At 54.1% G+C, this 26,451-nt stretch overlaps 1 protein-coding gene across 1 annotated transcript in view; it reads right to left on the bottom strand.

Moving 5' to 3' along the window:
* Positions 1–26,451, bottom strand: part of ACOXL (acyl-CoA oxidase like) — a 283,084-nt gene that overhangs the window by 223,590 nt on the left and 33,043 nt on the right. The window contains 1 exon segment of the mRNA XM_037806647.1: positions 11,981–12,015. Within this exon segment, the coding sequence (XP_037662575.1) occupies positions 11,981–12,015 (35 nt within the window).

Here is a 26,451-nt window from a genome sequence, read left to right as displayed (position 1 = left end):
TCCCTTGCACAGGGTTCTGCCGGATGGACGGGCTGTGTCTTCTGCATTCTTTTTGTGGCCTGTCCTGTCCTGCAGCAACCCAGCTGTGCATGTTGCGGTGCACGGGCTCTCAGGGCTGAGCTGCATGACGCAGGGCAAAGGGCACCTGGTCACAAGACGCGCTCAGCTAACATCGGCATGGCCCTACAGAGGCCACCCGGCCACACAAATGCCAACTCACACAGCAGCACTTTGCCACAACCCCATTCTCCCTCTCTCTCTCTCTATTTCTATTTTTCCAATATAGTTATGCAAAAGTCTTCTGTATTTGAACTCACTGTGCAAACAAACATTTTACATCACAGATAAGATCAACTCAGGTCGAGCGTATCCTGAATACAAGCTGTAACTGATTCAGCTTTGCAACATGACCTTTACTTGTCATCTGGAAATGGAGAAGTGCGTTTAGAGAAATTGCGAGTTTGTTTCTGCCTGCACCGAGGTGCCACCCCTCGTGAGGCACATGATCATGCTTCAAAGGATCGGAGGTTTAAAAACCAGAGGAAAATACAAAGGCTTCCTGTCTTAAACACAGGGAGGAAGAAGGGTCTTCGAAGCCTGTAATAAAACAGATGGGCTTCAGAAACTCAGAAAAGGGTACATGGAAATATACTTTTATTTCCGCAGTGATATTTTAAAGAAACAACATCTGTATTTTGTTCCATAACTAAATGAAATAAGCCACAACCATAGGGAAAGTACCTGTGTTTGCCACCCAGCCCCGAGCCAACGGGTGACAACGTCTCCCTCCAGCTCTCACAGCCAAGCAGCCGCCGCCATAAGACACGCACACCTGCAGGTGACATCACCGACACGCGGCCCCAGGTGTCACCAACAGGGCCCGCTCTTAGAAAGCAGGTGCCTCCTCCACTTCCTAGTGGGAGCAGCAAGCAGGCTGCCCAGCTCCACCCCAGGACACCTGCTCCCCAATGCCAGGGCCAGAAGCAGCCAGAACAGGAGCCTCGAAGAAAACCCTCCTCCCCGCATACTGCACTATGCTTTGTTCCTGGGAATTTAGTCTTTTCTCTGGTAGAAAAGAGTTAATGCCAGGTCACGAGTCACCCATTTCTCGCCCCTCCCACGGCTGTCCTCCTCGGTTCTGTGGCAGGGAATTACAGATGGTACTCAATCTATGCATGGAGCATGTAAAACATCTACATCTGGGATTTGCTTTAAAGCCCTCTGGCAGGAAATGAAGGGGAGGATGGAGATGAAATAAAATTTTCAGTGTGGATATTTGTACAAGCTGGGAGATAAGTACATGGGAATCCACTCTGCCAGTCTCCCTTGTGTTTGAAATTTTTCACAACAAAAATATTTCTAAACTATGTAGTAACAATTCCAGTTGTTGGCCCAACTCCTCTGCCCTTGCCCCTTGGTAATGGAATCCCACTTCCGGTTCCAGTTATCCACCTCCTCCAGGCAGCCACCAGGCTTCACTAAGCCAGTCACAGCCACCCCAATTCTCCTTGCCAGGGATGGCCCTGGAAATAGCCAGGTGGCACACTTCTGGCCAATGAGATGAGGGAGGGAAAAGTTTTCATGCTGCTAAAAAGTGATATGTAGAGAGATGGCTTCTCTTCTGCTGCTGTCTTATAGAATCTGCATGTGACAGCAATAACCTCAGCAGCCCTTTTGTAACCATGAGGAAGGGAGCTGAAATCAAACCTGACACTCTGAGGGCTACAGGGAGGAAAGAGCAAAGTAACTTTGGCCCTTGAGGATGTTGCTGAACCCCTGAAATAATCACCCCAAAGCTGCCTCACTTCACAGTCATTAGGTGAGAAAACAATCTACTAATTGTGTAAAATGTTGAATCAGTTTCCTGTCACTCACAGTTAAAAGCATCCTACCTGGTACAAAATAACCGCTGGCTGAATGAAGGATGGACAAAGGCCCTGAAACCCTCCGGCAGCCTTGGCAGCACCTTCCGAGTCTTAGTAAAGTCCACACTGCGGGGATTCCACGCACGAGTCGACACTGACATCACATGCCCCCCGGCACCTGTGTCCTGTTTCTTCTTGCACCGCACATACTGTATTTTTCTTTCCCTTGGGAGCCAGCCAGGTGCATCCTGCATCTTTTCTCGTGAAGTTGCCCGGTTGTTTGTGGAGCATTTTCTCAAACGGCCTCTCACATTTGCACTGTGCCCGGGTGAATGGGGCAGGTGCCTACACGCTGGAAAGAGCTGGGAGAGGTGGCCGTGGGCAAACCCGCAGCCCCTCGGGGCACTGTGGTCCTGGCTGTGAGGCGGAGTCGGAACTGCCCGGCCATGGGGCCGCGCCCAGCAGCGCCCAGCCGCACCCAGCAGCACCCAGCAGCACCGTGCCTGCCTTCCCCCCACGCAGTCCGAGAGACGGACGCAATAAAGAGAGGGCGAGAGGACAAACGATTAATCTACTTTCACCTCAAAGCAAAACACCACGTCCTGGATTTTCTTTTTCCTTTTAAAATTAAAAGGGGGGATGGGAGAGGGAGCGGGAGGACTGGGGAGGAGCAGAACCACCAAGCCCCGTCAATGACGAGACGCACCTGTGGGTCTTCTCGGGGCAGGAGGGGTGGGGGCTGGCTCGGGGGGCCCGTTGCCAAGAACCACCCGGGTCGGGGCCCTCTGCCATCTGGGAGGGGCGACCACCTCACCGACCCCTCAGAATGAGTCACTGAGAGCTTAAAAAACAAACAATACAGAACAAAAAAGGGTTTGGGGAATACAGGGAAGTATTCTGTCGGCCCAAAGCCGATGCCATGAGGCCACGTGTGCGGACAGAGCGGGGACCCCGCTCTCACCTCAGCACCCCGACATCTGGACCACGTAATCCTCTGCTGTGGGCGTCCCAAGCATTGTGGGATGTTTAGGACATCCCTGGCCTCTGCCCACTAGTGCCAGTGGCATCCTCTCGGGACATCCAAAACGACACGGGGCGTTGGTACATGTCCCCTGGGGGCAGGGGCTGAAAACAGCCGGTTTAGAGCCACTGGACGGGGGATGTAGCTAAATGAGCACAGGCGCCCCCGCGTACGAGGCCTGGCACGTTGTCCCAGAGCAGGGTGGGGGCTCGTTTTCAGAGACTGTTCAGAAAACCCGTGGGGGCCTGCGGACGAGCACGAGCTGGGCCTGCTCTGAGTGCTGTCCCCAAGCACGGGGACCCCTGGGGGCAGCCTCCTGCGACAGGATAAAGCCTGCGACAAGCCCACCTGCCACAGGACCAGAGGAGGCACGTTTGCATATCAACTTCTCTCCTCGGGCACTACCAACCTCAACAGGAAGCAAAATCTGAGTGATAAAACACCTCAGGAAAAAGAAAAAAAACCGCTGCCTCGGCAAGATCCCTTCAGTATTGGGTCCACATGGGGCCCCCCACTTCGCCCCAGCTCCCCAGCGGCCCAGGCTCTGTGACTGGGAGCCCAGCCGCTCTAGAAGATTCTGGGTCTGAGTGCTCTGCAAACACTGCCTGAGATCTGGGCACCGTGGGGTGGAAGGCGGCGAAGTCAGCACCCTCCGTGGCCCAGGGTGGCCGCCCCATCGGCTCCCGCCTTCTCGACGGCCTTGGAAGCTGGAAGCCGTCGTGTGGGTGATGCAATGACGTGAAATAATTAGAATGTGCAAATTCAGAGTCAGAGACGAGAAATCAGGGGCTGGGTGGGAAGGGGGGCTCACACTTAGTCGAGGCAGGGTTCTGTCTGGGGAGATGGGAAAGTCTGGGAATGGGTGGGGTGACAGTGGCACAACATCGTGAATGTAATCAACACTGCTGAACTGTTTAATTAAAAGTGGATACATGGGAAATTTGGGGTCATATATATGTTGCAGAATAGATCTTTTTTTTAACTCACAGGACTGCACAGCACAGAGTGACCCCTAATGCAAACCGGGGGCTACAATTTACGGATTAATTGTAACTGAAACGGGGCAATTGTGCTAATGCAAAATGCTAATAATGAGGAAAACCGAGGGCAGGGTGGGGTGTGTGGGAACCCTGTACTCTCTGCATGCAGGTTTCCTAGAAGCCTCCAGCTGCTCTTCAAAATAAGAATAAATAAATGGAACCTCCCTCAGGAGGGGCCAGCGCCGGGGGCAGGCTGTGGGTGAGGCCAAGGAAAGCCCCCGGAGCCACGAGGACGCCTCGCTCTCCTCCACCTGAGGGAACACACGCCCATACAGCAGGCGCCAACTAAGCGCAGGCCGGGTGACACGCTATCTGCCGGCTGAGGATTCCGGGGAGGGGATCCCACCCTGCACCCTGCACCCGTTGAGGGAGGCGGGGAAGGAAGCAGCGGGTGGGAGCCCTGCTGGGGTCGACCCCAGCGGACGGGGAGTGGGGTGGGGGTGGCTGGTGGCCCCCGACCCGCTGGTTCCTCTCGCGCCCCCTTCACCGGTGCTGGCGGAGCTCAGCAGGCCGCCCCCCGCCATGTCGGGCTGGGGAGCTGCTCTCCCACCAGGGCCTCGGGGAGAGGCCGGCCCGCTATTCCAGTGGACCAGGCGCGTGGGGTCTCCTGGAGGATGACTGTCGGGCACCTGCGATGGGGACCCGCCTGCTGCATGGAGGGAGGAAAGCCAAGCCCAGCGCCTCACCCTGGTGCCCCGGGAAGGGGACGCCTCGGCAGGCTGTGGGCTGGAGGGTGGGCCGGGCGGCCCCTCGCGTGCGCCCAGCCCCGACGGCCTTCTGGGCAGAGAAGGTCGAATCCGATGGCTTCAGGCGGAACCACCCCACAGAGAGGGGCTTCCCTCAAGCACCATTCATTCTAGAAAGTGCTACGTGGGAACCGGTTTACCCAAAAGCCTCAGAAAGGCGAGTGAGTTAAATTGTGTGCAATTACACATCTGACAACTTGCTTTCATTGAAAATTACAAAATGATCAAAAGCGTGAGACAGAGGCCACGTGCTTGGTGCACAAAACACGGTTCCAAATGAAGACCCCAGAAGTGCTCGGACAGAGAACTTCAACCCGGCCCCTCCAAGGGGGTCTTACCACACACAGTGGCCCCGGGCCTCCCCTACCTCAGGCCTCTTTGAGTTCACTGAGGCATAATTTAAGCACAGGAAAATCCACCCTTTAAAGGTGTGCAGGTCTATGAGTTTTGTCAAGCACAGACAGGTGTGTAGTTAACACCACAGCCAAGATGGAGGATGTATCTGTCACCCCCAAATTCCCCTCCCGCTCCCCCAGGCCACCACTGAGCTCTTTTGCTGCCAATAGTTTTGCCTTTTCCAGAATGTCTAAATGACGGAAGAATCAAGAATGTAACCTGTGACTGGCTGTCTTCACTGATGAGATTCAACCGCGTTATGTCCCTTTGCATCTCTGGCTAGTGTCACACAGTGTGGGTGACCACGCTGGTTTACCAATTCCATTCGAGGGGCGCTGGGATGTGTTTCAGTTTCTGGCTTCTAGGAAAAGAACCACAAGTGTTTGTGTGGCCGAGAGTCTGCGTTTCTCTCACGTAAACCCCTGGGTGTGGGAAGGCTGGGTCGCCCGGAGAACGTGTGCCAAACCAACAGGGAACACCCAGCGTTCTCCAAGTGGCTGAGCCACCCTCACGTCCCACCAGCGCTGCAGGAGAGAAGGGGTACTCAGCATCCTTGCCAGCGCACGACACTGTCGGGGCTCGTCCTCTCTGATTTGGGGTGGGTTTTTTTAAAGCCATTCTAACGTGTGCAACGGAATCTCATCGTACTCAGCGTGTGTGTTACCTTAGTGAGCGTGGATGCTGGCATCTTTTCTTGTGTTTAATTGCTATCTGCATCTCTTCTTTGGTGACGTATCATCAAAATATTTTTGCCCATTTATTATATTGAGCTGTTTTGTGTTGGTTTTTGTTGCTGCTAAGGGCTGTGTATTCTGGATACAAGTCCTTTTAACAAATGTGTGCTTTTGCAAATATTTCCTGCAAGTCTGTGACTTGTCTTTGCATTTCTTAACAATTTGTTCAAAGAGCAGATGTTTTTAATTTTGATAACATCCATTTTTTCAACTTTTGCTTTAAAGATCATGCATTTTGTCTGAAGAAATCTTTGCCTAACATCAGCTCACAAGATCCGCTCCTGTGCCTTCTCCTGCAAGTTCGACAGCTTTAGGTTTTACATCCCGGCCTGTGACCCAGTTTGAGTCCATTGCTGCACCCGCTGCCAGGCACGGGAGAGGGGTCTTTCTTTTCTTTTGAATATGGATGTTCAATTTTTCTAGTACCCTTTATTTAAAAGATGATCATTTCTCTAAGGAATTGCCTCAGCACCTTGCTGCAAATCACCGCCTGTTGATGCCCGGGTCTGTCTCTGGACCCACTTTCTGCCCCGCTGACCTGATCGTCTGTCCCTGCACCATGGCCACACCACGTGGGAGACCGGAGCTTTGTGGGGAGCCTTAAAATGAGGCAAGTCGGCCACCTCTGCTCTCCTTCAAGATTGCTTTGCCTATTCTAGGACTTTTCCTTTACATACAAATTTTTAATTAGCTTGTCAATTTACACACAAAGGCGTGCTGGGATTTTAACTGGAGTTGGGTTGAATCTCTAGATCAACTTGATTTGGGTGAAATTAAAGGAATGACCCATTTCCAGGGAGATATTATGAAGGGAGGACGGACCAGTTCCTCCCAGACCCAAGAACTGTCCCGGGGAGGCAGGGGGAGGCAGCTGCTCCCAACCTGCTGCCTGAGTCAAAAAGGAGAAGGCACAGGGCTGGGGTCTGGCCTGAGAAGCAGCCCTGAGACCTAAGGACAGAAAGGAGTGTGGCTCCTTGACAACTTTTCGCAAAGACAGCGACATCTCAGGGGCCGTTGCAGGGTGAGTAGGAGTTCACTGAGCGCAAAAAAGATTAGGGAAGTTAATTCTTCAGAGGACACAGCAGGAGCAAGGGGTGGTGGCAACAGATGGCTCAGGGCTGCAAACTGCAAGCAGACGGGGAGTGGGGGTCTTGAACCCCGGGCTAAGGGTCGCGTTTTGTTCTCAGGCGTGGACACCTGGAAAGCCCCTAGGTGGGAGGGGCACGGTCGGACCTGGAGGCGGGGCGGAAACCAGCCCGCGGGGGTGGCCCAGGAGGTCCCTAGAAGACAAGGCCGCCCACCAGACACGGGCGGGGCCCAAACAGGAGGAGTGGAAGACACAGCCCCTGCTCCGTGCTCTCAGGGACCCCGAAGACCACCAACTCTCCCCAATACTTCCCCCGCCCTACAGCCCCCAGCTCCACTCTCCCAGGGACCCCCCCCCCCCCCCGCACGGCCCCCGCCCCACAGGGAGCTCGGCTGTGACCCCGCGATGCGGGCGCCTCACGCCATCAGCAGTCAGCGGACACCGTGCACGTCCGCCCCCTGCCCTCGGGAGCAGTATTCCACCTGAAGTTACCTACAGAACGCAAAGAACGCAGCCTCCCGAGGGCAGCTTGGCTTCGAGCGCAACCTGCGGGGTTGGGTAATTTCTTGGCAGCCCCGTGTGTGACTGGTCAGAGCCTTGCTGTGAAGGTGGAAAAGAGGCAGACGGAAGGTGGGCCTCAGAGCCCGGGGACAGGAGCAACTAACCCCCGGAGGGGGTACGGCGGAAGGGCAGCTCGGTTTGTTTTCACAGATTTGGAAAACAGCACAACTCAGCTCTCTCCACGAGATCAAACCAGCCCCATATAGGAGCTGCTAGGTATTCGCCAACACTTGAAATAAAATCCAATATGCTCAGTCACCCTGTTTCTTGTTTTTCCCTCCCCTTCTATCTTAAGACGACAATTTCCCTTTTTCATTGCAGCCGCCTGTCCATTCCATAAGCTTTCTCATCTATGAACCCCGCATCTAATCTAAATCAGTGCATGAAAGCACATGAGCCCTTCGCTTCTTGCGAGACCATCTGGGTTCATTCAAAACAAACCCGCAAACACCCTCCTGTCGACTGATCACCGAGTCTGTCCTTCAGGCTTGGCCAGCGAGAGCCCAGGCCAGAGAGATGCAGACCGTGTGCACAGCTTTCCCGCTTCCTGGACGGAGCACGAGTCCCCAGTTCTGCCTTCTTCCTGCCAGCCCTGAAGGGACCCCGAAGCCTTTTAGGGGTTGGTTTATGATGCAATAACAGGTTTAGGGGTACCAAATTCGGCCCCTCTTAGGGCCTCTGAGAAGCTAATGGAAATTTTCTTCAGGCTTTGTCTAAAAGTCAAACCAATGAGGACTTCCATGTAACTCCAACAAAACCAAAAGAAAACATGCTCCTTTCCTCCTTTATTAAAAGAAGACAAACAACAAACACAAAACAAAACAAAATGGTTCTGTCGGCGGCTAGTTAGCTGCTGTCATCCTGATTCCATGAGCTGTCAATGGAGACACCCGCTGAAGTGCCACGTGCAAATCCCACTGGGCGGTTCCCACGGGCTCTCCTTTGTCCGAGACGGGGAGCCAAGGGCGAGCTGCTCACCCCAGGCGCCCCCTTTCCTCCTCGCCCAGGGGACCCCACGAGGAGGTGCAGGCTTCTCCAGGCTGCTACAACAGGCAGGAAGGATACAAATTCTCCTTCAGCCGTGTAGAAAAAGAGAAAACAAACACCCACGTGCTGGGGAGCAGTTTCCCCGGTGTGTGGGCGCTGGGGCCCCTGGAGCTGTCATCTGCAAAGGGCACCTCTGGGGTTACCCAGCTGTCACCACGTGTGGATTCCACCCCGAAACCTCAAGCCGAGGAGTGGCGATGAGCATCAAAAGACAACTTTCCACTCTGTGAACACAGCTTCACTTCACAAAAGTAAATTAAAACACCATGAGGATAAATTAAACGTGTACAGGACCCGCTGGTAAAGGCAGGGTCCCGGCAAGGTGCCCCTCACCAGGTAAGTCTGCACTGTCAGCCGTGTGGGTCGCCACGCCCCAAGCCCCAGTCCCCCAGCCGCACACACACCACACACACACACACACGCACACGCACACACACGCACATGCTCACACAGACACATGCTCACACGCTCACACATGCTCACTTAGACACCCTCACACACACGACCCACATACACACAGGCTCACATGATTACACTCGCATGCTCACACATGCTCACTCACACACCCTCACAACACATACACATGCTCACACGCTTGCTCACACAAGCTCACACATTCACACACAGCTCACTCACACACATGCTCACACATACTTTCATTCTTTCATACACTAAACACACTCATGCTCAAATGCACACTTTCACACACCTTCATACTCACACATGCTCACCTACACACACTCACAAACGCAGTCATGCACTCATAGTCACACACTTGCTCACACACACTTGCAATCCATAGGCTCAACACTTCCTCACTCACACACCCTCACGCCCACATACATGCTCACACACGCTCACTCACACATGCTTGCATTCACTTTCACACACACTCAATACTCCCTCAGTTTCATACATGCTCACTCATACGTGCTCACACTCATACACAACCCTCATCCTCACACACACCCTCACACTCCAACATGCTCACACATGCTCACAATACTCACACATGTACTTTCCTACACACACAAGGTCACACACTTTCTCGCATTCACACTCAGCCATGCACTCACACACTTTCTCATAATCACATTCGTTCACTCACACTTTCATGTGTGCACACACTTGCTCTTTCGCACTCACACACTTGCTCTTTTACACTCATCTCACAATTCTTTCACATACACACGTTCTCACACACACATACTCGTTCACTCTTACACTCACACACACTTCCACACACTCACACACCCCTCACTGCACGGACAGGTCTGGGAGTAACTGGCCCAGCAGGAGTCTGAAGTGGACCCCCATCCCTGGGGTGGGAGTGGGAACGGTGGGGTGTGCGTGTGTCAGTCTGTGTCTGGGAAAGGAGGGTGTGCTCCTGGACGCTGCTAACTTTAACAGGGGAGACGGGACGGCTGAAGCAGCACCGCCGATGCGTGAAGAAAAACCAGGCATCCCTGCAGCTCCCCACCCCTCCGATGCCACACCAGGGCCCCTCCAGCTCCAGGGAGCTCTGCCGGCGAGTCTGCGGCCGCCTTCTCAGAGGGCCAGCCAGTGGCTCTTGTTGGCTTCCTCCCCCTGCTGCACTTGTCTCCTCCACATCCCCAACACCACGATCTGGGACACACACTGGCCTCCCCTTTGCACCTGCTCACGGGTCGTCTGGGTTCTTCTCCACCATCCCTCTCAGCCCTGAGCCTCCCATTAGAAAGTGGGAAACAGAACCTGGGGATCAGAACCTAAGACCCCAAACCTGCTTCCAAAGTCACCCACCCACCCCGGGTGACCCGGGAGGCTCTCAAATCCGGCATCTGGGTTCCAGGCATATGTGACAGGGAAATGGAAGCCATTTCTCAATGGCAACTGCTGCCCGCAAGCATCCGGGACACCTTCCCTCCCCAAACCAAGCGTGAGCCTGGTCCAGAGAAGAGCCTCTGCCAAATGGGGTGTTGCCCAGCACTTCCCAACGCCCCCGAAGGCAGCAGGCACCCACGCGGCCCCTGGTGCAGCCCCCACAGACGCAGGCCCTGGACCTCGGCAGGGCAGGGCGAGGACACCACCAGCCAGGCCTCCTCAGGGCAGCCACCGGAGGCCACCAGCCCCTGATGTTCAAAGGGGATGGCTGGGCGCAACTCCCATGGCCTGACAAGGTATAAAAAGCCTTTATTCTCAGCCTCCCACAGAGTCTGGGCTTCTCCACAGAGCTCAGGAGAGCAGCCCTCAACACAGTGGGGAAAGGCACAAGTTTACTCCCAAAACTAAAGCAAATCTCAGCTCTCTTAGGAGGAGGCACCTTTAGCTCCCACACACAGACTGGCAGCTCCTCTCCTTAACGTGCGAACCCCTACCTGAGTGAGCAGCAACTCAATGAAAAGCAAAGAAAGGAAAGAAAATGCTAAAATCACACACACACACTTAGAACATTCTAGAAAAAGAGGCTCTTGCACATTGCAGAGCACGTTCCCAAGCCCCTCCCTAGCATGCAGACGGCATTCGAGGCTGAGCCCCATGTCCATACTCCCCACCTGCGGGGTCCCAGCCGTGCCACAGGGAAGCTTGCTCGGCACACCCCTGACTCCAAGAGAAGCGGTCAGGGCCTCCCCCTGGGAACCCAGACCCAGCAGGCATTTCCCACACCCTCCGTGGGGGCTGCACACCCAGCCCCGGCCCGGCCCGCTCTTGCACGCCAGCAGCGGTCCTAAGTCTCAGCAAGCGTACGGCCCAGTTCCCGTGCAAGGTGAGCTGTGCACACAGCCCATCAGACGCCGTCTCCAAAGGCAAACCACTACTGAAGCCGGGGTACGGGTGTGTCTGTGGAGAGCTGACCTCGCGCGGGCAGGTCCCTGCTGTGCCTGGAGGAAGACGAACTTACCCGCAGGTGGTAGTTTGGGAAGGCTGCGAGCACGATGTGCCCCAGCTCAGGAGGGACACCAACTGGGGACAGGATGTTAGTCTAACTCGACGTGTTAACACATCTTGATGGTGCAAAGGGGAAAGGGTCAATGCCAATCAAAGAGACACACATTCTTCACAAACATGTGTTGGAGACAAAGGCAAGGCAAAAACAGGGCTGTCGGCCTTACCTGGCCGTACCTGAGAAACGGGGGCTTCCACGGAGGCGGTCGCCACCCACGCCCTGCCCAGCTGCTGTCCTCCTGGCCGCGGGACGACCCTGCTTCGGCTGCTCGCTCTCGGACACATTCCCCTCTTCCGTGTCCCAGCCCCAGAACAACACTTCCATTGCTTTAAAAGAAATGTGCTACCTGCCGGCACTTCCATGTAAAAACCTTATTCCTTCAAATACCAATTCACCCTCACCCATCAAGCAACCAAAATATTTCACCTTATTGTGGTGACACTGACAAAATGGGTAAGAAGCTGCCAAAAATAAGCACAGAGCTTTAGACTGGTGCAAACTGAATGCTATAAACTGGCAAAGATATTTCTTAAAAGAAAAAAAAATTAAAGGTTTACCTGTGGCTATAGCAAATGGCTATCATCAACCCAAGCTGTAATTAAAAAGAGAGAAAAACATGTTAAATAATATCGAGAATATGTTGAATTCACAAGAAAACTAACTTAATATGGCCAATTACTGTTTAAACATTTCCTAAAATGCCCTACTCTGAAAGATTAATAAATAGCACATTTTAACGATGGAGCTTTAGTTTCAATAAGCTCAAGGATGCTCGTGTTTTGAAAAGGTCTCAGGGAAGCCTGACGCGCTTTGCAGTAGGTTAGACAGAAGCTCTCCCTTCTCGGGACAGACGTCCTAGCCGAGCTCCGAGAACCCGGAGGCAGTTGCGGAAAGTGAGCGCGCGGCGCGGAACTGGTTCTGGGTTCACAGTGACCTGGGACAGGACGGCCCCACGGGGTCCTGCGAGCTGGCCCCCTTCTCCCGGGACCGTGGACCCCAAGTGCAGCCCAGGCCACGGGGGGTGGGGAGGGGATCAGTGCAGCTTCCTCCCTGACCCCGTGACCCCCAGGCCAGCAAGCCTCAGCTCGAGGGCAGGAGAGAAACCCACAGAAAGTCTGCTCGGGCTCACGAGTGCTGGGCACAGCCTGAGCCTTCACCATGACATTCCCTCACAGGTTAATGTAAAGATCTAGCGGTTGGTGCATGTTTGTATGTTTATGGCCACGTGTGTGTGCACATGCACTCTGCCTGACAGAAGGGACAATGCGGTCGCAGTTGATTTGTCTGGGGGGGGGCGGCCGGTTGCTGAACCCTCGGCTCTCGGCGTTGCTCGGAGGGTACCGGCGGCGGGGGCTCTTTCCCGGAGGCGAGGGCGAGGCGGGGGACTGGGCCCGGTCCCCGGCGGAGGCGTGCAAGGTGTGGAGGGCGGCGAGAAGGAACAAGCAGGACACGATTCTTTGAGGGTGAAGAAGCCAAGAGCGTTTATTAGGGGTGAGCACAGGTTATATAGGCTGGCAGAGAGGGCGGGGGTTGTTACAAGTCAATGCTGAGGGGATAAAGGCTAGGATTGGTTCTGAGAGGGTGCGGAGGTTAGGATTGGTTCTAAGAGAGCACGGAGGTTGTTTGAAAAGGGGCGGGAGTTGCTCTGGCAACGGTGTCTGGCAACAATGTATGCGCACTGGTGGTGATGGGAGTTGCACTGGCAACGGGGAGTGTCCGGGCAAGATAAGGGGGTGGGGAAAAGGCGGTTCCCTCCGGCAAGCCTCTCCTAACAGTGTTATTTTGGGTGAGGAAATGGGGCCTGCCTCCGGCCTCACTTTCCCAGGCCCGGGGGGCTGTGAAGGGCGCTGTTCACCCGTACCCACTACCCTCCCCAGGGGTGGCCGATCCCCTGGCCCAGGCCCGCCAAGTCGAAGCACGTAATCAGTGTCCCGCATTTCCCCCTTTTTTTCTAATTAAAGGAAGAAGCTTACCAGAGAGGTCCGCTAAAGGATGAGGGAAGGGGAAGGTTGGGGAGGGGAAAAAGGGTTGACGGTGGCTCAGCAAGGCTGGAGCTCAGCGTTGGTGTGGCGCCCGGGCGCTCGACAAGGGCCTCGCTGCTAGCGGGATGGGCGAAGGTGTGAGGTTTAACTGGAGCTCGAGGTTGGTACGAGGTTCAGGCGATTGAGAAGGGCCTCGCGGTCGGCGGGTTGACCGGTGGCGGTGAGGTTGCGGAGGGTTGGTTGTCATCTTGGAGTAGGGAGCGTCAGAGGTGGCGAGTCGCTGGTACTGGATTTGCACGAACGAGGAAAAAATAGCATCTGTTTGTTTCCTTACAAGTTGGACGATTCTGCGGATAATGCAGGGTCCTAAAGTGAGAGCTAGAATGATCATTAGTAGGGGGCCGAGGAGAGGGAGGAGGTAAGGAAGGAGGGGGGTAAAGATGTGGGACCAATAGCTGGTGGCTTCACGGTCTCTTCTACGTTGTTCTAGTCCCTCTCGGACCTTTTTTAGGCTGTCCTCGGCGAGACCTGTGGAATTGGCATATACGCAGCACTCTTCTCCTAGGGCGGCGCAGAGGCCTCCTTCTTTGAGGAGGAGAAGGTCGAGACCCCGGCGGTTTTGGAGCACTACCTCAGAGAGGGAGTTAACAGAATTTTTAAGATGGGAAATAGCGTTTTGTAGGTGACGAATGTCCTCGTCAACCGCCGCTCGGAGGTGAGTTAGGGCGGAGCCTTGACTGGCTAACGCAGCGATTCCGGTGCCAGCGCCTGCGAGACCTAGGAGGGAGGCAATCGTGAGGGCGGTGATGGGCTCTCGCTTTTGCAGAGGGGCAGGAGCTGCAGTTCTTTCAGGCGGAGGAAGAAGTCTTCTTCGCTGTGGTATAGGACCCTAGGGATAAGGACAATTAGGAGGCAAGTTACATTAGTTGTATTGAGGGTTTGCACGTTAAGGCAGGGGGTAAGTCCTGTAGAGGAGCAGAGCCATTGGGAGGAGTTGTGGGGAATAAGAAATTTGGCAGAGCTGCTGGGAGATGAGTAGTTGGCACAGGCTGTGAGGTTGGGAGAGTTACTTGAGCGAGGGCGGATGCACTTTCCTGTAAAGGAGACTGAATGAAAGGTTAGGGGGACGGCAGAGGTATTCCAATTGCATTCCAAGGGGCTGTCCTCTGTGTTTTCTGAAAAAGAGAGGTTGGAGGCAACTGGCTCATACAGGGGGGAGGAAGTGGAGAGGCAAAGCCAACAAGAGGAGGTAAGATTGGAGTTGGAGGAATTCACTCGGACTGGAGTCCAGGCCCAGGTGTACTGTTGTCATCTGGTAGACCAGGTTGCGGAGACGACGGCGTTCTCGTCTCGTTAGATGCGTGGTTGCTGGTGGCGGGCCGGATTGCCCTTCCTGGGATCCAGATTGGTTGTGCTGCATCATCTGGGAAAACACAAGCAAACCCGCGCCCCTGGGCGAGGAGTGGGGAGGGACCCTTCCAGGCATTATTCTCTGGGTCCTTCCAGTAAACCATCGGGGCCTGGGTGGGCCTATACGAGGGCCCCCAATGTTTATGTAGGGGCGAAAGCCCTTCTTTATTGAATGTGAGTAGATTAAGGTGAATAAGGGCTGCTATGATAAGGTCCCCTGGAGTTGCCTGGGGGAGCATTGCCCTTTCTTTTTCAATTTGTGTTTTTAAGCAGCGATGGACTGCTTCTACAATGGCTTGCCCCTGTGGATTATAGGGGATGCCGAAATGATGGGTGATGTTATATAACTGAAGAAAGGCCGCAAAGGAGGCACTGCGATAGGCAGGCCCATTGTCTGTTTTTAGGTCCCAGGGGACTCCCATGAAGAGAATTCCTTGTCTTAGGGCCTTGATACAGTGTTTGGCCGTTTCCCCGGCGAGGGGGACTGCATAACACATGGCCGAGAAGGTGTCAATCATTACATGTACATACTTGAGGCGCCCAAAGGACGGAACGTGAGTTACACCCATTTGCCATCTAGAATTGGGTTTTAGGCCTCGTGGGTTGACTCCCTAAGGTTGCAGGGGGCCAAGCGGCGCAAAGGGCGCACAAGTTGCACAATTGCGGACAAGATGTTTACAGGTGTCTAGGGGGAGGCCACATAAATGATGTAACGACGTAGCCGAAAAGTGAAACCTGGAATGCAATAACTTGGCCTGGTTAACAGCATCCCCCAGAGGGGCTGCCGTGTGGGTTAGCATAGCTTGGATATTTTGAGCTGAGACCGCTTGGTCTACTATACTGTTGCCATTAGCCAAGGGCCCCGGAAGGCCTGAGTGACTACGAATGTGGCTAACGAACCAAGGATCCTGTCTATGCTCTAAGATGCTTCTGAGGTCAGAAAGTGCTTTATCGATGGCCGAGTTCCCGGGGAAAAAGGTGGAAAATGCGAGGACTCGGCAGACCTGATACGTGTAAAGGCTGTCAGTGAAAATGTTTACTGGGTGGTTACAGTGGGTGTTTAGCGCGTATGACACTGCCAGAATTTCCCCCACTTGGACTGAATGAAGGTTAACATAACTGAATAGGCGGGGTTCCGGGTGGTCCTGAGAATAAGAGAGGAAGGCGAAACGGGTTTTGGAGGCGTCAGTGAAGACAGTAGTGGCACCCGGGATGGGTGCAGAGGAGGGGAAAGGATGGAAGGGGCTGCGGAAGGGAAGCTTGGCGAGCCCCTGTAACAGTCGATGGCTAGGATAGTGGCAGCTGAATTCCCCCTGAAATCCTTTTAAGAGGATTTGCATGTCACGTATAAGCAGGCGGGTTTGGCCTGCGTTCAGGGGCTAAACAATTTTTTCCGGCGGCGCTCCAAATACATGAACAGCCAGGGTGACTAGATCTGAAGCTAGGCTGATTCAGAGCCGCACTGCGGGGCAAATTTTCCTAAGCCGGCTTTTAGCAGGATGCACTCAAAGCAGAGGGCCTGGCACGGGAGTGGGGGTAGGGGCAGCGCTGTTCTAAGGGTTGCCTTGAGGTGTAGAAGGCAGCCAGGGGTTGTTAGTCGGCAGGGTGGGAGGAGTAGCGGCAACTGCCGGTAGCGGCTCCAAGGGGGAGCTTGTCAAAGGGGGAGGCGGAAGTGGGAGGCCCCAAGCGTCGCAAGATGGCGGCGTGGTGGGCGTGGCTAAGACACAAGATGGCGGACTAGCTCCACCCTGTGAAAGGGTGGGGCCTGAGGCATAAGATGGCGGACTAGCTCCGCCCTGTGAAAGGGCGGGGCCGAAGGCATAAGATGGCGGACTAGCTCCGCCCTGTGAAAGGGCGGGGCCTAAGGCATAAGATGGCGGACTAGCTCCGCCCTGTGAAAGGGCGGGGTAAAGCGCATGCGGTTTCCGGTCTGGCTTAGGGCTGACGTCATCACTAGAGCACTTCCTCCCCTCAGTAGAAGAAGAAGGAGGAAGTTCGCCATTTTGGAGCAGTCTGGGGGGGGCGGTTGCAAAGAGGTACACGGCGCCAAACAAAGAAACAAAGACACAAAGGACTACAGCAAAGTAATGGAGGGAAAGAGGGAGAGCGTTAGGAGGAATGGGGGTTATAGAAGAAAAGAAGGAGAGGCAGCCGGGATAATTGGGGAAGGGAGGAGCGGCTCCGGAGCGGCGAGGGAGAGGCGGCCCCTAACGCGGAGCGGCGAGGGAGAAGCGGCTCCTAACGCGGAGCGGCGAGGGAGAGGCGGCCCCTAACGCGGAGCGGCGAGGGAGAAGCGGCTCTGGGAGCGGCGAGGGAGAGGCGGCCCTTACCTTGCAGGCGAGGAGAAGGGGAGCTGGAGAGGCGTCCGGGCGAGCGGGTGGCTTCACGGGACCGCTGCGTGGAGAGGACGTCTAATTGCAGTTGCCCCACGTTGGGCGCCAGTTGCGGTCGCAGTTGATTTGTCTGGGGGGGGGGCGGCCGGTTGCTGAACCCTCGGCTCTCGGCGTTGCTCGGAGGGTACCGGCGGCGGGGGCTCTTTCCCGGAGGCGAGGGCGAGGCGGGGGACTGGGCCCGGTCCCCGGCGGAGGCGTGCAAGGTGTGGAGGGCGGCGAGAAGGAACAAGCAGGACACGATTCTTTGAGGGTGAAGAAGCCAAGAGCGTTTATTAGGGGTGAGCACAGGTTATATAGGCTGGCAGAGAGGGCGGGGGTTGTTACAAGTCAATGCTGAGGGGATAAAGGCTAGGATTGGTTCTGAGAGGGTGCGGAGGTTAGGATTGGTTCTAAGAGAGCACGGAGGTTGTTTGAAAAGGGGCGGGAGTTGCTCTGGCAACGGTGTCTGGCAACAATGTATGCGCACTGGTGGTGATGGGAGTTGCACTGGCAACGGGGAGTGTCCGGGCAAGATAAGGGGGTGGGGAAAAAGGCGGTTCCCTCCGGCAAGCCTCTCCTAACAGTGTTATTTTGGGTGAGGAAATGGGGCCTGCCTCCGGCCTCACTTTCCCAGGCCCGGGGGGCTGTGAAGGGCGCTGTTCACCCGTACCCACTACCCTCCCCAGGGGTGGCCGATCCCCTGGCCCAGGCCCGCCAAGTCGAAGCACGTAATCAGTGTCCCGCAGGACAAATTCTCCCAACAATTGGTGCCTTTACCAGCACCAGACCCCGTGTATGGAAAGGCTGTTACATTCCACAGTTTAACTCCTGAACTGGCTTTTGGAACTTCAGAAGCATCCCATGATGGAAAAACGACATCAGGGCAAATGTCTGTGAGCCCAGGCATGGTCAGATGATGGTTCGATGAACTCACGGCCGCAGAGTATCAACGCCTCATCTAGGGCATCACTGCCCAGCAAACAGTCTCCCCAAGTTGCTGAAGCTCCTGTGCTGGCTGGGAGCTGCCGTGTACCCCAGGAAAGGCCGCGTTCCTTAATCTACCCCTGTGGGGGCAGACTTAATTGTTGGCGGGACCTGCTGATTGTTTCCACAGAGATTGACCCACCCCATTCAAGGTGGGTCGTAATCCTCTTACTGAAGTCCTTTATTGCGGTCGCAGTTGACTCGTCTGGGGTGGGGAGGTGGCGGCCGGTTACCAAATCCTAGGCTCTCAGGATTGCTTGGAGGGTACCGGCGACGGGGGCTCTTTCCCGGAGGCGAGGGCGAGGCGGGGAACTGGGCCCGGTCCCCGGCGTAGGCGTGCAAAGTATGGAGGGCGGCGAGAAAGGAACAAGCGGGACACGGTTCTTTTAGGGTGAAGAAGCCAAGAGAGTTTATTAGGGGAGAGTACAAGCTTATATCGGGCGTTTAGAGGGCGGGGTAGCTGTAGAGGTTAAAGGCTTGGATTGGTTCTGAGAGGGTGCGGAGGTTGATTGAAAAGGGGAGAGAGTTGCTCCGGTAACGGTGTCTGGCAACAATGTATGCGCACTGGTGGTGATGGGAGTTGCACTGGCAACGGGGAGTGTCCGGGCAAGATAAGGGGGTGGGGAAAAGGCGGTTCCCTCCGGCAAGCCTCCCCTAACAGTGTTATTTTGGGTGAGGAAATGGGGCCTGCCTCCGGCCTCACTTTCCCAGGCCCGGGGGGCTGCGGAGGGCGCTGTCGCCCGTGCCCACCACCCTCCCCAGGGGCTGATCAGGTCCCCCAGCCCAGGCCCGCCAAGTTGAAGCACGTAATCAGTGTCCCGCACTTTATGAGAGGATAAAAGATAGAACAAAAGCCCCAGAGAAGTTTGGAGAGAAACACCCAGAGAAGCCGAGCGAGGCAGCCACTAAAGCCAGAACAAAACCTGGGAGATGGACCCGCAGACGCCACCACGTGGCTTCCCATGCGAAAGAGGAGCCCCGGATGCCAGCAGCCTCTCTTCAGAGAAGCTATCCTCCTCTTGATGCCTTAATTTGGACATTTTCATGGACTGTAAACTTGTAAGTTAAATCCCCATTGTAAAAGCCAACCCCTTGCTGGTATATTGCACTTCCCCAGCATCAGCAAACCGAAACAGTCCCCAAACCGTCATTCCCAGTTCCCTCCACGTGGGGGATGTGGGGGGCAGGAGGACTGGGAGCAGCCAGGCCAGGGAAGCCAGGAGAAGTCAAACGTGCCAGATAAAATCCCTGCGCTGTCCCACCTGACATTTGCAGAATCCCAGGTGTTGTCTGAACAGCTCAGCTCCAGAATAACTCCCACCGCACACACCCCAAAAACAGCAGGAGCGGGGTTGGGTGATCAGGTCTCGGGGAGAGTAAGGCCTAATTTTACCAAAAGAATATCTAACAATGCATGCATGAAATATATAAAATCGAACTGATTTCACACCAGTGCTCACCTGAGTTTATTCAACAATCTGTCTCAACTAAACAGGAATAAATTCTCTTTGAGACGAAGCAAACAGAAGAGAACAAAGATGCCTCAGGGACATCTAGAATTTAGTAAGGAGGAAATTACTTGGGGAAAGAAATAAAGCAGATACTGGAGCCAAAAGGTCAGAATGAACAATTTACAGATTTCACAGGCCAGGGAAGGTCACATTTCCTGGAGTTAAAAAGTTCTGGCTTAAGGTTCAGTTAATTACAGAATCATGTTACCAGCTGAGCACTGGGATGAGCTCTGGAGTGCTGTTCAGTTGGTGCCTTTTCCGCAGTCGGAAGATGAAGCCCTTCCAGGACCAGGAGGGAGGAGGGGTGGGGGGACCAGAAGAAGGAAGAGGTGGCAGCGCCGCCGAGAGGCCCTGGGCTGGTCAGGAGGGCTGGGGAGACGGCTTCTCGGGGGTGAGCTGCAGCTTCCATGTTTATTCGTCTTTTTCCGTTTCCGAATCAAGCACGTCTTGTCATTCTTAAAGCACCTTTGCTAGGGGACGAAAGTGACTCCTGGAGACAGGGGACAGGCTGTCTGGTTCCACGAGAACAGGCCCCCTGTAAACAACTGCCACAGAAAAAGATGATCAGACCCCGCGCCAGGCCCGGGGCTTCGAGGGAGCCCGCGGATGGGCGGGAAGGGGACCGGACTTCATAGCCATCCCGGGGACGTGACTCCAGCCCCGCACAGACGTCCGGGCCCACTCGGGCCACCCAAGAAGGCCTCGCCAGGAAACTGCAGGTTACAGCGAGCCCTCCCTGGCAAATAAAGGCGGCTGCAAAATCCTCCTGCCTGACCCAGGAACTGCCACCAGCCACCGGGCCCTGACCAAACCTGCAGCCTGAGGAGGGGCACAAGCAGCTCAGAAAACGATGGGGGCAAGTATCACACGCACACACTCAAAGCCACAATATGCATGCCTGTGCACACACACATGCACACATCCACAACCATGCACATAGTGCTGTGCACACACCTATAAACCTGCATGGGCGAACACATGCACACCATCACACACGTGTATGCACAACTGACAATGCTCATATATGCATGCTTATACACATATGCACAAACACACACAACCATGCACATGCATGCTGTGTACATGAGCCTATAGAGAACATGTATGCACCCGTGCGCCATCACACAAATGCACACACGTCCATGCTCATATGCACCTGGGTGCACATGCAGGCACACACACATGTGCGTGCACTTACAGTCATACTCACATGCACACACATGCAAGCTCAAGTGCATGGGCACACATCACACATGCGCACACATGCACACACATGCACACTCACACATGCATGCACACACGGCGCACTCTGGTGTTCAGAGAGGCCCACGGAGCCCCTCAGACAAAGGGAGGCCCCACACAATTGACTCTTTTGTTGCCAGTCTCCACAGGGCTGCAGGGGAGCGAGGGGAGAGACGCTGGGGGTTGGCCCCTGGCCCCAGCCCGCCTGAGGCCCAGGGACGTGGAGGTCAGTGGGAGTTCTGTGCCATCACCCTCTGCGGAGACGCCTCCCAGGATGCACAGGAGGTTCTGCCAGAGGGCACTTCACCAGCTCCACTCTCACCTCTTCTTTCAGAGTTACACCATTTGTTAACAACAAGATTAAATAACTTCTTAATAGCAAGGAAAAAGTAATTTAACATTTCTCAAAGTCTCCACCAGCTATGAAAACCTTTTTGCCTCTGCTTCAGCCAGAAACGTTCCTTTTTTGGAACAGCTGGTCAAGGCAGCTGTTTTGAATCAAGTCTGAGGGGTTTCTAGATGACCCAGAGAGCTCAGATGACAGGCAGACCTTCCTGCGTTAAAGGGTGAGCTGAGAATAATTTGCCATAAAACACCCAGAAGTGCGCCAGCTGAGGCCAGACACGCCCTATAGAGCACCCCATAGCATGCACGGGTCTTGGAAGAATAAAAATAATTTTAGAACATATTTTAAAACCACATTTTAAATTTTTTAAAAAAGGGAGAGAAAGTGTTTTCCCTGACTCAGAAGGCAGCAGGGGGATTCCCCAGCCCTCCACGTGTGGCCGCTGAGCGCGTCTGCCCACCCCGTGATGGAGCGCTGTGATCTCCGGTGCTCGGGCCACGTGGCCCATGACGCACCTCACGCCGGGCGGGGAGGCCCGGGGAGGGGAAGAGGCTGTGCCAGCCGGGCCCCATATCGCCCAGGGCGGGGGGCGGCCAAGCCCAAGTCCAGAATGTTCTAGACCAGCAACGGGAAACCCCAAGGACCTGCTCACACTTCTGATTCACAGGAAAGCCTGGAGACAAGAGGGTTTTATTATGAAAATACCCATGTTTTAAATTAACCTGAATACTGATCCCAACTATTAAAGCCAAACCCAACCACACCGAGGACCTCAGCCGGGCCCATCTGCGGCCCCTACAGCTCTCCTGGAGGCTGCACCTGTCCTCCAGTTGCCAAGGTTGGGTCTGAACAGGACCCCAGGCTACCCCCACACACCCTCCAGGGCTGGCCTTGTCCCAGGCATCACCCCAGATCTCGCTGACCCCAACCTGTGAGCACCAAGCTCCTCAGTCACCTGGCAGGGACGCCTTCCCAGGGCTGTCTTAGGGGCCTGCCACTTTCCCTGATGAGCCATCTCGCAGGAGAACTAGCAGACACTATGGGCAGCCACAACCCAACTTCTCCTGCCTGTGTCCTCAGTGTTCAACAGGGACAACAGGACTTGCCTCTTGGGGTGGCTTTAGGTGGGTTAACTCACCAACAGTCATCTAGGTTCAGGCCAGCAGCAGCCTCCCCTGAAAACCCGCAGGAAATGCAAATTCTGGGCCCCAACCCAGACTCCAATGAATCAGAAACTGGAGTGGGGGGGGTTAACCAGTCTTCAAAGAAGCCCAGTCCAGGAAGCACAGCCCAGGAAGCACAGTCCAGGAAGCAGAGCCCAGGAAGCACAGTCCAGGAAGCACAGCCCAGGAAGCACAGCCCAGGAAGCAGAGCCCAGGAAGCACAGCCCAGGAAGCAGAGCCCAGGAAGCACAGTCCAGGAAGCACAGCCCAGGGTACACAGCCCAGGAAGGACAGCCCAGGAAGCACAGCCCAGGAAGCAGAGCCCAGGAAGCACACTCCAGGAAGCACAGCCCAGGGTACACAGCCCAGGAAGGACAGCCCAGGAAGCACAGCCCAGGAAGCAGAGCCCAGGAAGCACAGTCCAGGAAGCACAGCCCAGGAAGCACCATCCAGGAAGCACAGTCCAGGAAGCACAGTCCAAGAAGCAGAGCCCAGGAAGCACAGCCCAGGAAGCACAGTCCAGGAAGCAGAGTCCAGGAAGCACAGCCCAGGGTGCACAGCCCAGGAAGCACAGTCCAGGAAGCAGAGCCCAGGAAGCAGAGCCCAGGAAGCACAGTCCAGGAAGCAGAGTCCAGGAAGCACAGTCCAAGAAGCAGAGCCCAGGAAGCACAGCCCAGGAAGCAGAGCCCAGGGTGCACAACCCAGGGTGCACAGTCCAGGAAGCAGAGCCCAGGAAGCACAGCCCAGGAAGCACAGTCCAGGAAGCAGAGTCCAGGAAGCACAGCCCAGGGTGCACAGCCCAGGAAGCAGAGCCCAGGGTGCACAACCCAGGGTGCACAGTCCAGGAAGCACAGCCCAGGAAGCAGAGCCCAGGAAGCACAGTCCAGGAAGCAGAGTCCAGGAAGCACAGCCCAGGGTGCACAGCCCAGGAAGCACAGTCCAGGAAGCAGAGCCCAGGAAGCAGAGCCCAGGAAGCACAGTCCAGGAAGCAGAGTCCAGGGTGCACAGCCCAGGAAGCACAGTCCAGGAAGCAGAGCCCGGGAAGCACAGTCCAGGAAGCAGAGCCCAGGGTGCACAGCCCAGGAAGCACAGTCCAGGAAGCAGAGCCCAGGAAGCATAATCCCAGAAGCACAATCCAGAAAGCACAGTCCAGGAAGCACAGCCCGAGAAGCACAGCCCAGGATGCATATCCCAGGAAGCACACTCCAGGAAGCAGAGCCCAGGGTCATGTCTTGGTGTCATGTCTAAGAACTCTGACTGGCCCTAGATCCTGAATATTTTCTTCTATGGTTTTCTAAATGTTTCATGGTTTACGTTTAAGTCCATAACCATTTGGGTTTAATTCCTGAATGAGGTACAAGAATCAGGTTGAGCTTTATTTTTTTTGTCTACGGGTGTCCAGTCGGTACAGTGTTGTCTGTTGAAAATCTGTCTTGCCTGTACCGGGTTACTTTTGCACCTCTGTAAAAAATCAGCTGGGTGTATTTGTATGGGTCTATTTCTGGCTTCTCTATTCTGTTCCATTGATCTGTTTGTCTATCTGTCTGCCAATACCACAGTCCTGACTACTGTAATTAGCCTTGACATCCAGTAAACTCATTCTTCCACTTTATTCTTCTTTTTCAAACTGGGTTTCATTGCTCTAATTTCTTTGGCTTTCCATGTAAACTTTTCAAAAATATTTTCTATATATACAAAATATCTTGATGGGATTTTATAGGAATTGCATTAAACTACTGCATTAATCAATTTGGGAAGAATTAACGTCTGTAATATGTTATGTCTTCCAATCTGGAAGCACACTATTTATGTCTTCTTTGATTTCTTTCAGCATTATACAGTTTTCAGCATACACATACTGTCTATGTTTTGTTATATTTACACCTAAGTATTTCATTTTTGAGCAACTATAAGCAGTATTGTGTTTTTTTTATCTCAATATCCACATGTTCATTGCCAGTAACAGTGTTCTAGTTTGCTAATGCTGCCGGAATGCAAAACACCAGAGATGGATTGGCTTTTATAAAAGGGGGTTTATTTGGTTACACAGTTACAGTCTTAAGGCCATAAAGTGTCCAAGGTAACACATCAGCAAGTGGGTACCTTCACTGGAGGATGGCCAGTGGGGTCCGGAAAACCTCTGTTAGCTGGGAAGGCACGTGGCTGGCTTCTGCGCCAAAGTTCTGGTTTCAAAATGGCTTTCTCCCAGGACGTTCCTCTCTAGGCTCCAGTTCCTCAAAAATGTCACTGTTAGTTGCACTTGGGATATTTGTCCTCTCTCAGCTTCTCTGGAGCAAGAGTCTGCTTTCAATGGCCGTCTTCAAACTGTCTCTCATCTGCAGCTCCTGTGCTTTCTTCAAAGTGTCCCTCTTGGCTATTGCTCCTCTTCAAAATGTCACTCACAGCTGCACTGAGTTCCTTTTGTTTGTCAGCTCATTTATATGGCTCCACTGATCAAGGCCCACCCTGAATGGGTAGTGTAACACCTCCATGGAAATATCTCATCAGAGTTATTGCCTACAGTTGGGTGGGGCGTATTTCCATGCAAACAACCTAATCCAAATGTTCCAACTTAATCCCCACTAATATGTCTGCCCCACAAGATTGCATCCAAGAATATGGCTTTTTCTGGGGGACATAATACATTCAAACCAGCACAAATAGCAATGATTTTTGTATGTTTATCTCATATCTGGCAACCTTGCTAAACTCAACTACTAGTTCTGGGATTGTTTTTGTAGGTTCCTCGGGATACTCTATGTAGACAATCACGTCATCTGCAAAGAAGGGACAGCTGACTTCTCTGACGTAAGTATCTTTTCGTCTCCATTTCCTGCCTTACTCAAGTGGTCACAACCCCCAGTGCTATGCAGAGTAGCAATGGTGACACAGGCATCCTTGCCTTGTTCCTGATCTCAGGGGAGGCATGAAAGTCTTTCACCACTGAGTACAATGTTAGCTGGCGTGTCAGGTTTGGTTTGGTTTGTAGGTGCTCTTTATTAAATTGAGGATATTTCCCTCTATTCCTGTTTGTTTGAAAGTTTTGATCATGAATGGGTGATGAATTTTGCTAAATGCTTACTATAAACACTTATCCCTGTTAGCTAACTCCCCTCCCCTTTCTAGTTTTTACCAAAAAAAAAAAAAAAAAAATTACACAAAACCAATAAACAAAAACCCAAGCCCTCTACAACAGGTATATGGGGTATGGGCTAGATGCTGCTTTCCACAAAATGCAATCATAGCTGTTTAAAAGAGAGCAAAAAAGAGAGCAGCAGATCCATGGTGGAAAGAGATGCAATATATTACTAAGTCAAAAAAAAAAAAAGAAAGAAAGAAAGCAATTGCAAGGACTGGGCAGAAAAGAACTTTACTCTTTCTTTCTTTCACATTTTATGCTCTTCTCTGCTGTGTGAATGGATGCTTTAACATAAGGTGGAATTCATTGGTAGTTTTCAAAAGAAGCTAAGAAAGAACAATATGGGGGAAAAACAATTACACTGCAAAATGATAGGAACCAGTTGACCTGCTGTGGACAAAACACTGAAGAGGGCATGAAGAGGCGCGGGGCACAGCCTGAGTTCAGGGAAGGGGGCAACAGGACCCAAGAAACAGCTTCACCGCCCAATGCGCCACTCACGGGAGCGTGAACTTGCTGCTGGGGTGATCGGAAACCTCCACAGAGGAGCCGGGCTGAGCCTGGGCCTCCAGGGACCGCGGGACTCAGCGCTGCAGAGAGGGCGGAGCAGCGGCCCGGCCCAGGGTCCGAGCCAGGCAGGGAGTGTGGGCGACGAGGCAACCACGGGTGTCGCTCTCAGGTCTGCCACGTGCTGCACAAACTCCCCTTCACCCGCCCTGAGAAGGAAGCCTGGGTGCCCCCATTTCATGGATGGGGGGACCAGACCGAGAGAGGGACCGGCCCTTCCCAAGGTCACACAGCCAGAGGGGCTGGACCACCCGGGGGTATGAGGAGCTGGAGTGCAGAGGGTCTCAGTGCCAAACGCTGGGAACTGGATCC

This window comes from Choloepus didactylus, chromosome 17 (genome assembly GCF_015220235.1).
Source record: "Choloepus didactylus isolate mChoDid1 chromosome 17, mChoDid1.pri, whole genome shotgun sequence".
Classification (NCBI taxonomy): Eukaryota; Metazoa; Chordata; class Mammalia; order Pilosa; family Megalonychidae; genus Choloepus; species Choloepus didactylus.
This window is presented reverse-complemented; position numbering and strand designations above follow the sequence as displayed.